At 48.5% G+C, this 17,547-nt stretch overlaps 1 protein-coding gene across 8 annotated transcripts in view; it reads right to left on the bottom strand.

Moving 5' to 3' along the window:
• WDFY4 (WDFY family member 4) overlaps positions 1 to 17,547 on the bottom strand; it is a 295,895-nt gene that overhangs the window by 16,844 nt on the left and 261,504 nt on the right. For all 8 annotated transcript variants that reach the window (XM_005565163.5, XM_015456044.4, XM_074001615.1 and 5 more), the window contains 3 exons: positions 8,509 to 8,662; positions 5,947 to 6,038; positions 1,744 to 1,956 (listed from right to left, as the gene is read on the bottom strand). In XM_005565163.5, the coding sequence (XP_005565220.3) occupies positions 1,744 to 1,956; positions 5,947 to 6,038; positions 8,509 to 8,662 (459 nt within the window). The remainder of the gene's footprint in view (positions 1 to 1,743; positions 1,957 to 5,946; positions 6,039 to 8,508; positions 8,663 to 17,547) is intronic.

Here is a 17,547-nt window from a genome sequence, read left to right as displayed (position 1 = left end):
CCTGAGCATGAGCCATGCTGTCTGGCTGAGTCCTTACTGCTGGACCAGGGTGTGCAGCTATGGCCAGATCCAGCTGTATACCCTGCAGTCCCTCCCGGACTGCACCCCTGCTGGGCTGCTCTTTCCAGCCAGCAGCACATTCCTGCAAGTCATCCACCAGGCACACATTGGAGGGAGAAGAAGTGGACATTGGTCCGGGCTGTGGACATGGGCAGAGTTGGGGCTTCAGTTCGATGGGCAGCTGGGGGGGAATGGGGGGGTCTCAGAGAAACCTCAGCTCAGTTACAGTCCTGGATCAAATGCTAACCTAATTAGAAAAACTGGTTGGGCAATCAATGCAAACAGAAATCAGAATGATGAGTTTTCAATGAGTGTTTAATAATGAGCACTCTTCCTCACTCAAGGTGACTGGGAGTAGCGGACACACCTCTGTTAGGAGTGGCATGGGGCCTGAGTGCTGCAATCTTGTCTTTAGACTGGGACACTTGGGATTCTCATTCTGATGGCTACTTTAGAAATACTTGTCAAAGCTCATATGACACATTGTTGAGTAGTCAGAATCTGAAGTTGTGTGTACTCCGTAACTACACTGATGGGAAAAGATCTGTGCTGTGGACAAGGGCTGTGAGTACATGAGGCAGGACATGGCTGGATGGTGGTGGCTACTACTTTGAATTATTTTCTTGCTTTGTATTATTATATCTTTTTTAAATTCAGGAAATGAAACCATTAGGCTAACAGGCTTCTTTCCCGAAATTCTTTCCTTCCTACAAAGCCTCCCAGCAAACCCACACTGGATGTGCCATCCAATCTCCAAGTCAACCTCACACCCTCCTCACATTCCCTTTACCTGGGAGCTGAGCAAATCTCAGCATGTCATGTGAGACCAGACAGAAAGATGTTAGTTTAGCACTAACTGCAAAAGGAGCCCTCTCCCTACCCTGAGTCCTCATGGTTGCACATGGGGAAGGCTGGAACAAAACATCTCCACACAGAACCACAGTTCAAGGATCAACAGGGCCAGAATCAATTAAATAACCACCTAACTTGTGCTTTCATCAGTATGTCAACAGGGGAATGCACAACCTCATATTGCTAAGTGACTATCTTGCCAGGAGACAGAGCCAGCAGAACAGAAGGTCCAGGTGAGACTTCGCAATTTCACCTGAGGCCTGGCAGGTAGAAGGCAGATGCTCTCACACTGGCAACAACATGTGTTAGGACCACAGCTCTACCTCTGTTGACTGCTATTAGTGTAATTCTAGGCAAGGTATTTATTTAGCCTCTCTGAGCCTCATTTTCCTGGTCCATAAAAGAATACTCTATACCCAGAGCTTACAAGAGATTTCAATGACATAATCACACTAATAGCTAACATTTGTTAAGTGCTGGTCATATTTCAGACACTTTCAAACACTTGCTATGTCTTAAGTCATTGGATACAACAAACCTGCAGGGTAGATATGAACACAAGTAATTAGTTACCACATATCTATTGTAGTGTCTAAAATCAGATCAGTCATAGATAAACACCAGCTTTCACCAGTTTCACTAATGATGTCATCATCTGCATCAACATCAGGTGGTAACTGAGGGTTAAGCCTGATATTGAAAGCACAGGAAGATGTTGGGGGACCATTTCACTTCTTCAGCCCTCTCCTTCACTCTTACCCCAGGAGAGAATGTCCTCACACTGCACACACTCTTTTGAGAAAGCAAGGCAAATGACAAGGCATGTTGTACCTGTTTGGGCACCTGTCCAAAGTTGCTGACAAACCCCAGGATGGTGCTCTTGATGAGGGGGTCAGTGATGCTGCTGAGGTCCACTCTGTTACCGTAGAAATAGGGGTGGAAGATATTAACAGCGTCCACTGCGGCTGGACCCTGCTGCTTGTACCCGAAAATAAGGTCTATCCAATGGTGGAGGTTGGCACTGACAAAGTCACTTTCCAGGGCCTGAAACAAAAACCCAAAGAGCATTAAAACCCAGGCCACTCATGGACTCATGCACTCTCTGCAAGGGGCATGTGCTTCAGGGTGTTGGCCCTGCACAGAGGAGATAATTGATGGGCCCCTGGGCTTGATGAGCACAAAGCGGCAGGATGAGCCAGCCACCTGAGGGCCACCCTAGTCCTGCCTCCAGCCAGCAGCAAACCAGATTTGATTGTTTTCACCACCCCAGCTCAACCATGTCATAAAACAACCATGGTGTCCACAGTATCTATGAGGTGCAGGCCTGGGAAAGACATCTAAATGGAAGAGACAAGGCTGAAAATAAAGTATTGGGGTCTTGCTGAGATGTGACATATGAAACAGGGAGAGCTGGTTCTGATCAGAGAATGTCAGAAGGTTGAGGCTAAGTGCAGTGATCAGGAGAGCATGCTCTGGAGGACAGGGGGTGTGGGTGCTGCCATGTACACATTCCTTAACATCTCTGTTCCTTGGTTTCTTCATCTGTAAGATGAACAATTGTACCTTCTTAGCTGGTTCATGTAAGAATTAAGTTGTGTTCACGGTTGACACACAGAAAGCTCCAGGAGTTAGGAGATTTCACTGAGCACATACGGTGCCAGGTACCAGCTGTTTCACAGGTGTTGTTTCCTCCTATGAACACCGCCTTTGGTGGCAGGTATAATTAACTCACTTCTAGGGCAGGCTCATGTGATCCTAACACTCCAGCCGCCAGTTTTCATTCCTCAGAACCCCACAGGGGGCATCCAGTCTCACTGAGCAGATCCCACTTCATTCAGGTACTGGGAAATTCTGGACATGGGTGTGGGCATCTTCTAAATCATCCCTGGCACAGAAATGATAGAACCTGCTTCTGAGGTGCAGCTTAGCGCCCAGGAATGTGAACTTCCTTCACTGGGGCAGCTGTGTCTAGCTGGGGGCATGCAGCAGGCAAGGAGTTTCTCACCCATGCTCTCACAGACCTGAGGAATATTCTGTCCATGCTCAGGCTCACTGTCCCCAGATGGGAGGACAGGAGACATTCTCAACTCAAACACGGAGCCTGGATCTGAGTTTACAACCTTTAAATGAGAAGTAAACCTCACCCCGTTCAGGACCACAGCTCCCACTGGAAGTCAACAACATCTGCCCCTCATGAAAGGTGACATCCAACAGGAAACAAAGAATTTAGCATAAGAGCCAAGCATGCTGGATCTTTCATGCATACAGTCCAGATGGGTGGCACTGGCTCAGAATGGGGGACCCATGTTGGCAATAATTCTCATCAGGTGCCACACATGAGCAAGAGAAAGTATGGCCCAGTGTCTGGATATCACAGTCTATCGGAGAGGTGGCACCTGTCTCTACTGAATAGAACCCAGCTTCAGGGCTAGGTCCCCAGAGCCTCAAGATGTTCATTTGGGATTGTCTGGGCTCCCCTTATTGGTCCTCTGGGAGGACAAGCTGCCCTACACACCTGGATCTGGAGAAGCCAGGTCACCTGTGCTAAGTTAGCTTTTCTGAGGTCTATGATTAAAGTGGCATTGAGGGCAAGAAGGCCACTCTTGAGTCATGTCATATGAGGGGCAATGAAAGGTATGGCTCTCCCAAGCCTACCACCTGACTTGGGGCATACTTCATGGCCTTCTGGAGATGTTTGCATGAAAGCATTTGTTGGTGTTTGCCACAGAACCACTAAAGGCATAGCCGGGTGAGGGCAGATCATAGGCCAGGACAGCTGACCCTTTTGCTGGCCCTTCTTCCTACCTCTTGCTAACCAACACATATCCCACATCCTCAAGCTCTTCCCAAATATTCCTCCACCTCCTTTCCTTAGATGAAGCCTGGCTTTCCCCAGGGCCACCAGTTCCCCTTCAGCAAGTTCAAATGGTGGCCACTTGCTGGACACAACCCATATGTCTGGGGCCAGGACATGGGGCTGGTGTCTCCTCAGTCCTTATTGCCACCTCCAGAGTATTGGTCCTCTGTCCTCTTGTAAAAAAAATCACAAAACATCTGCTTCTCTGTGCTGCATGAGATCTAGCTTTACCCACTCCTCATCCTCACTGCTGTCTTCCAACAACTTCTCTCTGTTCTCCTCATTCATCAAACATGGTGATTCCTGGCCGTATTTTCCCTGCTTCTCCATGATCTGCCATCATCCTCAGTGACTGCGATCTCTGGCCTCTTGGTTCCTTGAGCTCCACATCTCCAAAGACTTTTGCCTTCATTCCACCTAAAGTCACCATTCCCATGGCCACACCTTAACCCATGTCAGTATCCATAACTGTCTCATCTTCTAAAGCACTCATTCAAACATCCACTTGGTGAAAGTCACGTCCTCCTCACCTTGCTGGATGTTTAAGTACTTCCTAAGGCTCTTCTACCTTGTCAAAACCTCAGGTCCCCTTGTCCCTTTTCTTCTTTGCAGTATATCAGCACCCACCTGTCTTTGACTACATCTTTATCCAGCTTAGATGTAGTGGCCCATCATTCCAGTAACACTCTGGTCAACTGAATCATGTGTGCCTCTGTCTTTTATTAGACTATGGCTGCTGCTGCCCACAGGTTACATTCATCTCTGGCCCAAGTACTCAAGACAGTGGGCTCTGAGAGGGATGACTCTTATCACTGAGTTTCCAGAGGCAAGAATAAAACAAGAAGAACTTTCTCTTTGCAGAAAAGGACAGGAAAAGGCATAGGTTTGTTGCCACTAGTCAGACCTGCCTCCAGTTATTTTTACTTTTTAGGTGTAATTTACATAGAATAAAACTTGCCCTTTTAAAATGCCCAGTTCAAAGTGTTCTTGTAAATTCATGCAGTCATGTAACCATCACCACAGTAAAGAAATAGAACATTTCCTTTGGTTCAAAAAGTCCCCCTGTGTGTTCGTTTGTGGTCACTCTCCTACTTCAGAGCTTAGGAACCACTAATTTGTTTTCTGTCCCTATAGTTTGCCTCTAAGTGTCACATTTCATGCCTGCATATAAAAATCACATGATATGTAGCCCTGGGTTATGGCTTCTTTCACGTAAGATAATGCATTAAAACTCATCCATGTTGTTCTGTGTAAACTGATTCAGTAAATCTGCTCCTTTTTACTGCTGAGTAGCATTCTGTTGTGTGTGCATGGACATACAATTTGTTTATCCATTTAGCAGCTGATGGACATTTGCTTTTTTGACTAGTTTGAATAAACCTGGTAAAGATTCATGCACAAGTTTTTGTGTGGACGTGCTTTCAATTTTCAAGTGAAAATGCTGGGTGATATGGCAAATGCACCTGCAAATTTGTAAAAAAACTACCAAGCTTTTGTACAAAGTGGGTGTACCATTTTGCTTTTCCCACCATTGATGTCTCACACATTCTAGTTGCTCCACATTTTCATCAACTATTGGTTTCGCTGGTCTTTTCAATTTTAGCCACTCCCATGGGTATGTCACAGCATCTCATCTCATGGTGGTTTTAATTTATTTCTCCCTGGTGACCAATGATGCTGAACATCTTTCATGTGCTTAGACTAACCTAGAAATTTGATTCACCTTGTGTCCCTAATGACCTCTGGTCTCTACCCATGTCCAGTTTTTTGGGTGATAAGCCAAGTTCTCCCCAGTCCTGGAAAATCTTTGGCCAGTGGGAGCCCCTGGGAGACTCCAAACCCTCTCTGAACAATGCCAAGCAGTAAGGCCCAGGGAGTGGACATTCTTGTAGGGCTGGCTGAGGACACTGACCTGCCCTCCAGGGCACTAAGCTCACTTCCTCCAGTGAAACCCTCACCAAGCTGACACCTGGGCAGGGTCTAATGGAGCTCCTGAAACAGCCCAGAGCCCAAGCCTTTCCTTGCCAACCCAAGGCATACACCCCACCCCTTCTCTAGGTTTTCCAGACATAAGCCTCACAGTGCTGGTGGCCCTCCACTTGGACAGAAAGCCTTGGTGGAACTTGAGGGGATGTTGAGGTCCCCAGCAGGATACCAGGGATCCTGGCCTGACTCACCTTTCTGTGCAGGCTGATGAATTTCCGAGGGTCCCCATCAGCCCAGGGAGGGAGCTGCACGTCTCCTAGCGCAGTCCCGTCCTGCATGCAGCCTGCATGGGATGAGAAGCAGCAGAGATTTGGGTAACTGGGGACTCAAACCAGGCTAGGAACTGGCGGATGTAAAATACATGCTGCCTAGGATCGCTGATTTTGTGTAGGTCAGAACGTGAGTTATGTTCTCTGCGGACCATGCTGCTTTCAACCTTCTCTGCCTGGAATGACCCCTCAGCATGGCCTCTAGACCTTCGCCTCCTCCAGGAGGTCCTCCTTGCTTCCCAGACAACGCTAGTGCTTGCTTTACAAGTTGTCTGAAATGATTTCAGTGTCATCATTGTGGTACATCTTTCTCTCCACTGTACCGTGCCTTTCTTCTGGGTGCTTTTTACACAGCATTAAACAATCAGGAGACACAGTGATAGTGGTGCAAGCTGGCAAATTCTAAGCATCTGAGTCCACGCCAGGAGCTAGGCTAGGCCCTGGCCACACATCACCTCACTGAATCTTCATTCTAACTCGATAATTTATGCATATTCTCTCCATTTTTAAGAAGAGAACAGCAAGGTTTTTAGACAGATTCCCCTGACAGTAGAAAGAGGAGGCTGGACTTGACCCAAGTCTCCCTCCTCTCCATTAGCTGCCCAACCTTGCACAAGCCACTTCACTTCTTTGAGATTCATTTTCCACCTGTAAAATTTAAGGTGATGACAGGAATTATCTCATAGGGCTGGCATAATGATTAAAGGAGAAAATACATATCACATGCTTAGAACGATGTCAGGCATATGATGGGTACTCCATAAACATGAGCTACAGTCTTGCTTGACCTCCTCAGAGCCTGCAAGAAGCAGCTGGATAAAAGCTCCCCTGCTCTCTCTGGGCTACAGAGCTGTCTGGCCTGGCCCTTCTCATCACTCGTCTCAGCCTGCCACCTCCTCAACAGGTCCTTCCTGAGGACCAGAGAAACCCAGGTCTTGCTGAGTCATCCTCAAAGCATTTTCCTACCTATTTTCCTCACAGGACTTCTCAGCATCCAACAATGTTTCACTTACAATATAGAAATTGTCTATATTTTCTCTTCCCTTTTTCCTACCCTCACACAGAATGTAAACATCTTCAGGGTATGCCATCCCAGGAGACTCAACTAAATCCCCAGTGCCTAAAAAAAAAAAAAAAAAAAAAAAAGGTCCCTGTATACAGTAGGTGCTCAATAACCACTTGTTCTCCTGACTTCTCTGAGGACATTTGCTCTCTTGGCCTCCATTGCTGGTAGGAGCCATCGTTTCTGCAGCTGAGCCCATCATGTCTCCTGCAGAAGAGTCTGGCTTCATTTCCAAGGCAGAGTGGGTACTCTGGTCAGTGCTCTAACCCCAGGCTGGTCAGCCGTCTCCTCCTGGCTGCCACCCTCCCTGAGTGACTCCTCTGTGGGACTCCTCACGCTTTGGGGGATCCATCCTTTGTATTGTTCACTTCTCACCCCTGATGCATGTAAGGTGTCTAACGATTTGAACACCACCAAGGTCCCCAGGTTCCACAGGTCAGACTCATGGGGCCTGGCTCACTGTCTGGCCTGCTCCTCATGGATGTGGGCTGCATATCTAAGGCTGAAAACCCCTGCACAAGGTTTTGCAAGGACTAATCTCCTCCTCTATACTCTGTGCCGGGGCTGCATCTGGCCTGGCTCAGGTGCATGCCCTTATGTGCTGTCCGGAGGCAGAAGGAGAACACTGAAGAAGGGGAGCTCTAGAGCCTGAGGTATGCATTGCTGATGGCTCATGCATGTTGTCTGCAGAAGATGATTCCCAGCCACGCCGGCATCCACAGCTGCCCACACCCTGCCCAGGCTGTGACCACTCATCCACTCCGCAAATTGCCCTGACTCAGCCTCCCAACTGCTTACAGTGGAGGCTCCAAGACGTACACACAGTCCCCAAGGGACCTGCCCACCAGGGCCTCCTGGATTGTTTGTTCCACCTCTGTAGCAGCAAGAAGCCCTGCTGCATCCTAGGCTGGGGCCTGCAGTTCAGGAAGGAGCTGCCATAAGTGCCCGTCCAGCTGCCCTGGGATCCCACCCAGCAGTCTACCCCAGGAGATCCAGCATCTCTGGGTCCTGCCCTTGTAGTCCACATGAACCCATTTGTGGGACATGGAGGAAATGGGACTGGTCGGGGGCAGGAGCTTATCCAAGGTCTTGAGGCAGCAAGGCAGTGCCAGACCTGGGCTACACAGAAGAGCCCCTGGTCTCAGCCACGGCCTCACTGCCAATTGAGGCCTGGGACCATCGGAGGAAAGGTCACGGGTGGGGTGGTGGCTCAGCGCTGTCCTGGCAGCCTGGGGCCAGCGCCCTTCCTCAGCAACCACCTTTCCTTCTGGGCACTGCTGCCCAGTGGAGACCTCACCCAAAGTGCATGTGTCCTGGGGAGGGCCTAGCAAAGGTCCAGATGACGTTGGTCATCACCCAGGGGCTGTGGGAAAGAGCACCCTGCAACACCACTCACCCAGCCTCACCAGGCCTCCACTCACCGAACTCCACCCCATTGCAGTTGGTTAAGAACTCAGGCAGGTAGAAGAACTCTGGGGTCAGCTCCCTGACGTCACTCATGTTCTCTCTGGAGGCCGACTCCCACGTGCTCTTCACACTGTGGAACATTCTGTCTGCCACGTCGAAGCCTCCACCCTGGGGGAAATGGAGCCAACATGACCAGCTGCTCACTGGCACCCTCTTGCTGGCCAGGCACCATCCATTCTGCCTTGGAGGCACAGGTTCCACCATTAGCACCTCTCATTCACTCTCCCCACACACGTGTACCCGTCAGCCCAGATGTGTGTGCCGTGGTTCTCCAGCCACCGATTCCTTCATTACTCTCTGGAACCTTGCTCCAGAGCTTCAAGGCAGAATGCATGATCCGTGGTAATCAATCCATGTTTCCCTGCCATGGAAATCTCAGTTCATATCAGAAACAGGAAAACCACATCTGAGCATTTCCAAGACTGCAGAGGGCCAGCTCTGAATTAGGTGCTCCACACGAGGCAGCAAGAGTGCAGTGACTGGGACTCGGCTCCTGGGAGGCTCATGGTCGAGTGCCACAGGCGGGAAATAAAGAACCAACCATAGGACAAAGAAGTGGGTGAATATTCTATGTGGGAGGTCAGCAGGAGTTTCCTGGAGTGTTGCCCCAGAAGTGAGTTTGGAAGCCTGCTGATGGGGAAGATGGCAGTGTTCTGAGCAGAGGACAAGGCTTGGGTTAGCAGCAGGGGTGGGAGGAGAGCAAGAAGCAGAGGAGGAAGGAGGAGGGAGGAGAACTCGCTAGGGCAGGGCCCTGGTGACATCCAACACACAGCTTATGGCATTTGGTAGGGGCGAGAGGTGGGTAGGAAGGAGACTCTGGGACCAAGGGTCTTGGCTTTGATAAGAGAGAATGGATCTGAGGGTGGAGAGATGGAGAAATTTTAGGTTCAAGGGGCAGGAGGCTGGTCTCCAAAGGACACGATATCCACAGCCTCTGCCAGGACCAGTCCTGGTCCCAAGGCCCATGGCCACAGGTGGCCTGGTACGGCCCCAGACCTGGCTGTCGAGGTTGGGCCATGTAAGAATTCAGGCATATTCTTTCCCTAGATGCCCTGATTCTCTCATCTGAATTGTCAAACTCTTCAGCTGATGGTACCCTTATTCACCACGTGGTCTTGGGGGTTGGGAGGAGGCAGAGAGGTGCCTCCCTCCAGGTCCTGGTTGGAGAAATGAAGGCGCTGGGGGCTGGATGGACTTCAGGAGACAGTTTCTGAAATTGGGCCTTGGGTCTATGTAAGTGGTGGGATATCCTTCTGCCTAGGATTCAATAGTTCACTTGTCCTCATCAAGGCTGGGCCTTTGTATAACAAAAACTTGTCCTCCTTCTGCCATCTTCTACAAAGCACACATGTGGAACAAGGGGCAGGACCACAGCAAAGCCTACTCTATGCCCGTCACTCCCTTCCCTGCTCAGAGGGCTGAGGGTCTCCATCTGTATTTACCCAAGGAAGCCTTGGGGGCAGCTGCAGGGGTGGATGGAGGTGAAAAAGGGCAGGCGCCTTCTCTTGGCATGCCTGGTCCATGCTCAGATGCTCTCTCCTAATCCTCACAGTAGCTGCATGAGGAAGGAATTGGTGTTTCCATTTTGCAGACCAGAAAACGGAGGCTCCTCAAAGTGCACTGATTTTTCCCAAGGCAGTGAATGGCAGAACTGGGGCAAACCCATGGATGCAACTCCACAGGGCATGCTTTGTCCCATGCCAGATTCCTGGGGGAATCCCTGGACCTGGGACCAACTTGATCCACTACGTGTGGGCCAAGGGGGAACTCAGCTCTTTCTGAGAGGGGGGAACCTACCACACACCCAAGGTGGCCACACCTGGACATCTTGAGGGTCATGGTCTGGCTGGTCCATTTACTGAGTCAGACTTGATCAAGTGAGATCTGTGGGTCATTCCCCACACAGGGACAGGGACACTGACTCAAGCAAACAGTGCATGGGCAGCTTTAAACATGTGGCTTTTCCCCAAGGTCGCTTTGCTCTCGGTTGAAATTAGGGAATGACGTCCACCATCAAATTTAAATTGGAATGGAAATAAAATGGGGGTGGGGTGTTGAAATAAATCTTCACCTAATGAGTCACTCATTGAAATGTATTAGGAGCATTGTGTATTTAATCTGCAGCCCAAGCCTTACATCTGCGGGAGATTGATGCCTTCTCCTCGTCCCGTTTCCCTTTTGCAGCTTTTATGAGTGCTGATGGTAGTCTCCTGAGAAACAATATGATTTGGTAATAAAAAGATTACCTGTATTAAATAAAAATAATATATACATACGAAATATTGTTAGTGCTACAAATCTGGTTAAAGATATTACCACAAAGAAAACTGTTATTTTTTTCACAGCTGTCTAATGCATTTTAGCAAAAGTAATATCTTTAAAACTTAAGCCTGTATTATTTATAAAGGAAGCAATAACTGATTTTCCTATTTCCTATATTAATAAATGTATTTGCATACATTTGTTTCAAAATTAATGGGTTTTCTCACTTCTGCAATACAAAAGAAAACACCAAATTCCCTAGCAGAAAAAGTGGAGTTGCTTTGTTACTTGTATCATAAGACTGTGGTTTGATGTAAACTCTGGTGGCTGCCAGCGAGGAGTCCCAGCTAGGATTAAATTCTCAGAAAGGAAGGAAGGATAAAAGAAAGAGAAGAGGAATAAATGGGGCAAGAAGGTAAGAGGCGGAGAGACCCAGTTAAGGTTTAAAGAGCACCTATCTAAGGCAAATCCAGACCCAAATGAAAGAAACCAACACAATTACATCTAGAACTTGGAAGGGAACAAAGTGATCAGAGAGGATTCATGAACCAAGAGCTGCTCTGGAATCTGTTCTGCAACAAATCTGACCTGTATCCAAACGAACTGTAAAAAATAATAGCAAGGTTATTATTGTCAACAAAGGAACAATTTCTTATTGGCAGAAGGTTTTCCCATGTGACATTTAGGCCAAAAGACAATGGAGCCAGCCAAGCCTAGAGGATTCTAAGGCAAAAGGTTACAGTTGTTGGATTTTGGGCTCAGTTAAGACATCACTCACATGTAAAGATGCAGGAACATTTTGAATATTGAAGAGTCCAGAAACAATATAATCCTAGGTACCTCTTCCCAATTAAAATCCTTTAGGAGGTGCTAAATATTGCTAAGAGATGAAGCAAAACTGAGGGCAAAATAATAGGAAAAGAAGTGGCTAGCAAGGACTATTCCTGGACATTGATCCAAGTTAAAATCAGGGGATAGTCTATAATTATGGTATGATGGTTAAAGCTGAAAAACCTGAAAAGAAATGTTCTATATTAAATGAAGTACTCCTTTCATTAGAGGACACAAAGTCTATGTACACCATTGTCCCTGGATGAGCATTTCAATCACTATTAGACATTCTTAAACTCCTCTCCAATGTGGTTTCAATTCTTGACCCAAATTCACAGGAAATTCAGTAACTGCACATGCTGAGGGACACCGAGATGCAAAGATATTTCTATAATATATGCTAGAAAGTCTATTCTTCCTTCCTGATGACACTGATCCAAATCAACCTGCTGCCACATCTGGATATGGAATTGGTTTTATCAACTAGAAAGAATATCTCACTGCAGATATTCTTTCTAGTAATTTAAAAGTACCCATGCAAACGACTCACTTACAGGACCCCACTGATATATCAGTTGATCTAACCTGCTGTCTTTAGCCCATCAAAGAGGCAGTGTGCAATGGTGGAAAGCACACTGGTTTCAGAAGCAGGCTGGCTTGGGCAGGAATTTCAGTGCCCACTTACTTGCAAGATGAACTCGAGTGAGTTTCTTAATCTCTTCAACTGCCCATGCCCTTGTCTGTGAACCTTGGATGATAGCTCTTGGTGTGAAAGCAATTGTGTGTGTGTGTGCATGTGTGTGTGTGTGTGTGTGTGTGAGAGAGAGAGAGAGAGAGAGAGGGAGACATATCTCATGCAGTGCAGCAGGCACATAGAAAGAGGTGTCAAATGAACCCAGTCCCTATGTCCTTTTCTCTGCACAGACTAGGATTAGAACTAGGGAGCAATCCTCGGCTTGGGCCCTGATCTCAGTGTGCCTGGGGAAGGCAACCAGGAGCTCTAAAGGAGAAGGGGATGGAAGTCATGGAAGGTAGGAGGTAGGGTACAGGGGGAAGTGAGGCGAGGCGGGGGACAGGGCTGGGGACAGGGGTAGGAGGGTGGGGAATCTGAAGGACTGTGGGATGATAACAGGAAGGAGAGCCTGCACTGTCAGGGCAGCTTTTGGCAGCAACAGCACTTCAGAAGTAACGGGGCAAATGTGCGAGGGGAAAGGAAAGCTGGACCCAGCGTTCTCTGAGCCTCTGCAGGAAAAAGCCAGGCCCTGACTCGCTACTGAATAAACTAACGGTGTAGGACTCTTGTGGCATTGGGAAGCCCACGCACTGGTCCGGCTGCCTCCTTGGTCTTGCTCTCTCGGAGGACGGGATGACCCCAGAGTGGCCATTAGCTTTCCTTTCTGTAGGTCGTGGCTCTTTTCTAAATGAGTGAACCCACCAAGGCTTGCTGAAACCATGCTGCCTGCATTAGGAGGAGGAGGGTGGGCACGTAGGGGACACTCAGGTCAGCCAAAATGGCTCATACCATATCTCCTTTAGTCCTCACCACCCACCCAGCTAGGGGCTATTTTAAAGGATGAAGAAACCAAGGCTCCATTGTCCAATAATGCCAGTTAGAAAGTTGTAGAGCCAGGAGTTTATCCCAGGATCGTCTGTCCCTATTGCGTGTGCTTTTCCAACACTCCTCCTCAAGTCTGTATGATAAAAACCACACAGCGTTGGAGATCCTGAATGATTCTCCTCAAGTCACAGTTTGGGCCCTTACAGACCCCACATCCTCACGCTGTAATCAGAGGGAGGCTGGTGGTTTCTGTCTAGCCCCGCAGCCCTGGCTGCATGGGGCGGGCTGGCCCTGTGTGAGGTTTAGGGTACCAGGAGGTGGGCTGCTTGCCTCAGAGGCAGGGGTTGAGCTGCAGGCAGCAAGTGAAGGGGCAGGCATGGTCCACCTCGGTGTGAGCACAGACACAGACTCCTCGCCTTCCCTGGCACACACTCCACCAGGACTCCTGGCACTGATCCCTCCAGGAGCTTCTAAGTCAACAGCCAGGACGGGCCAAGTGCTGCCCCACGGTTCTCCGTTCTCTCTGCAGTTAGCATCTGTCTTGTACAAAAACCAGCCATCTTGCCTCAGGTGGTTCAGAAAACCCTTCCCCACTGCTGGTAACAGCTGACTTCACATGGGCTGTGACTTAATTAACACAGCACTTTATTTCTGTTTCTTATTAAATGCAGCAGCAGACACCGCTGCTGTGTCTTTGGTGGGCGCCGGCTGCCTTGCTGGGCCCCACCTCAGCTGGGTCTGATCTCAGGCCTGAGAGCAACTGGTGCTTTTACTGGGGCAAAAACAGGTGCTTGGGCTGGGACCCCAGCAGGGGCCTGACCTCCTTGTGACTCAGCTTTCTGGAGGCTCACAGATACTTGCTCTAAGCAGGCAAGACTCCTAAGAACTATAACATTTTCCAGCCCGGGCAACATAATAAGACCCCATCTTTACAAAATGTGTTTTTTTTGTTTTGTTTTGTTTTTGGTTTATTTGTTTATCCAAGAATGGTGGTGCACATCTATAGTCCTAGCTACTCAGGAGGCTGAAGCAGGAAAATTGCTCGAGCCCTGGAGTTCCAGGCTGCTATGAACTATGATCATGCCACTGTACTCTAGCCTGGGTGAGAGAGTAAGATCCTGTCTCAAAAAACGAATGAACGAAAGAACTACAGCATCCTGGGGCTGCTGCTGAGGGAGACAAGCCCTCTGCCCTGGCAGACAGACGAGTTCACACCTCCAAGAAAGTGGGGAAAAGAGAGCGCAAAGCTGACCCACGCCTGGTCACAGTGCCTGCATGTGCCACCTGCTCAGATCACACAGTACATACATATACCATATTTTCTGGATTGTAAAAATCTTATGGTAATAACAGGCTTGGAACAGAAAAACAAATGAACACATCAAGGACATAAGTATGCATCAATTCTAAGACCAGCTCAAACTTAAGAACACTTAAACCTGAAGGGAATAAAACACTCCTTATACCCAGGGTTCCGAATATACCGCACAGCAACAGGGGGTCTCCGTGCTGTCCACAGTCTCTGCACAGTGCCGGGTAAATGGGCCACAGTGCCCAGAGAACTCCATGCCTGCCTCTCTGCAACCCAGCAGACCACACTGGGTGTGCCACACAGGCATACAGTATGTGACAGCAAAGGTGCTCCACGGCGGAGCTGTTGTGCTACCTGTCATTCTGCACTGGGAGCACCAAGGGCCACGCTGCACACACATGCAGCCAGTACACTGCATGTGTGCTGCAGCACCAGGTGACTGCCTACAAGTCACACCGCATGCATGTGTGCCTGTGCTTGATGCTGCACGAGGGACTCCCCACTATTCTACTGAAAATGTGGCCTTGAAAATGGCACATGTCCCTTTCCTCTGAGCACTGTGTCCCCTCTGGACAACCTCTGTAGATCACACCTTGCTTTATTTACCATGAGTGTTTTAGGTTTGGTATCCCCAGGGCTAGAACCCATCTCATCTCCCTTGTCATTTCCTGAGGGACGTGACGTCCCAGAGACTCAGTATCCTGAGATGAATCACAGCAGCCTCTCACAAGCTTGTGAGGGTCCAATGAGGCACAGCAGTGTTCACAGCAGCCCCCTTCATTGTCATCAGAAGGAGGAAGCACCCCAGCCATGAACAAATGATAAACAACATGTGGTCTACAAATACAGAGGTGCAGGATTCAGCCGTAGGAAACTGACACATGCTGCAACAATGGATGAACCTCGAGGACATTATGCTAAGTGCAAGAAGCCAGTCACCAAAGGACAAACATTGCATAATTCCACTTATAATAAGCTTAGTGTAGTCATTCATAGAGACAGAAAGTAGAACAGTGGTTGCTGGGTGCTGTGGGGAGGGGCGATTGGAGAGTTATTGTTTCACAGTTTCAGAGGTTGAGTTTGGGAAGTTGAAAAAGTTCTGGAGACAGATGGCAGCGATGGCTGCACAATCATGTATATGCACTTAATGACACTGAGCTGTGCACTTCAAAATGGTTAAAAGGGTAAATTTCTTATTATGTATATTTTTCCACAATGAATAAGTATAAAATATTTTAAATAACAGTTGTAAGGTACTTAGCATCATCCAGGTGCATAGTAGGTGCTTAATAAGCAATCAGAAGTTAAAATATTTTAAATAACAGTTGTAAGGTATTTAGCACCATCCAGGTGCATAGTAGGTGCTTAATAAGCAATCAGAAGTTGGAGCTGTTACGGAAAGGCCTTCAGAGGCGATCCTCCCATCCGCCTCCTTGATCTCACCAACAAGGAGACTGAACCCTAAGAAAGAAAGCGATCTAAACAAAGTCAAACACAGCAGCCCTGGGGATGCTGGAACGTGATTCCCCAAGCTCACCACATATGTTTCCACTCTGGCTTATCTGCGGTAATAGGCGGGTGGTAGCATTTGCTCAAAGCAGAATGGAGACATGCGCTTTCCCACGCTGACTCCTACACGTCCACTGGCTCTGGCTTCCATGCCTGGGTTCCACAGCCTCCCCATATCTCTGGCTCTTCCCCACTCCTTCGTCCACCCCAGGTTGGGAGTAGTGCCTTGGGCTGCTGAGACTACGGGAGGCTCCTTTCCAGCCACCACAGGGGTGAAGCAAAGGTCTCTGGAGAAGATACAGGGCCCCCTCAGCAGGTGGGGTAGGATGGAGGGAAGAGCCTGACTTCAGGAAGATGCCGGAATATTCTTAAGGAGGTCTGCCAAGGCCCCACCACTCTCAAAGGGGAGCCTGGTGTGTCCCCTCCCAGAGGAAGCCTATGTAGCCTTTATACTCATTCCCTCGAGAGCTAAAATTCTTTTTTCCTAAGGAAAAAGTGGAAGGTGGCTGGTTCTTTTGCTGGTTCAAAGGCTCAGGCCAGGTGTGACCCACTAGAGGAGTCATTTAAAAGTAGGAAAGTGAGACCCAATTCAGAAGCACGTGGAGACAGCCCGAGTGATTCCAACTTGGAAGGGTCAAACTACCCAAGACAGATCTGAGCCCCAAAACTCAGTTAGATCAGGGACTTCAACATGGGAGTCAAAAGGGCTAGGTCACCAGTGGGCCAAACTGGCTAAAATAAGCCTTAACCAGTGATTAGCTTCAAAGTGGCCATAGCCCAGATATCCCGTTGGTTCACAACACACCTGTTAGGTCTGGTTCATGCTAAGTTGGAATACTTTGCTGCAGTCCAGACTGCCTTAAATTATCTTAAACCAGAGGAGACCAGCCTGGACAAGTTCAGACCTGCTCAGATTAGATCTAGCTGATTGCAGAGGGAAGAAGGGAACTAACAGTGATTGATCACCTATGCAGCGTCAAGCCCCGAGCTGGGGGTTCTCTCCACATTTTCTCATTTAATCTTCTCGACAGCCTACAGCCCAGTGAGATGTGCATAATTAACCCTCATTTCCAGAGGTAAAATAACTTGCAGAAGATTTCGTATCTATTAAGTGGCAGAGCTGTGATGTAAATCTCACAGCCGAGGCTGTTTCTATTTCACTCTGTTTCCTCCCGATGTGAAAAGATCCTTAGCAACAGGTAGAGCAGGGGTTTTGGGCTGTAATGCAGCCTCCTGAAGGGGCAAGAGGGAACTCCGAAAGCATCCTGAACATTTAAACACTTAAATTCCCAGGATAGAAACCAGTGGCAGAATCCATCACTATCATCGTCAACGGTGATCATCATTTCTTGTGGATTAATGAGCAACATCTGGATGGGATTCCCGGCATGGGGCGCAGCTCTGGGACCATTTGTTCTCCAAACCAAACTTACTTAAAATGCTTGTTGCCTGAGAAAGGCTCAGGGGAAGCACACTTATTATTTTTGAGTGAATTTCCAGGGAGAGGGGGGTTATACAACG

Source organism: Macaca fascicularis, chromosome 9 (genome assembly GCF_037993035.2).
Source record: "Macaca fascicularis isolate 582-1 chromosome 9, T2T-MFA8v1.1".
NCBI lineage: Eukaryota > Metazoa > Chordata > Mammalia > Primates > Cercopithecidae > Macaca > Macaca fascicularis.
This window is presented reverse-complemented; position numbering and strand designations above follow the sequence as displayed.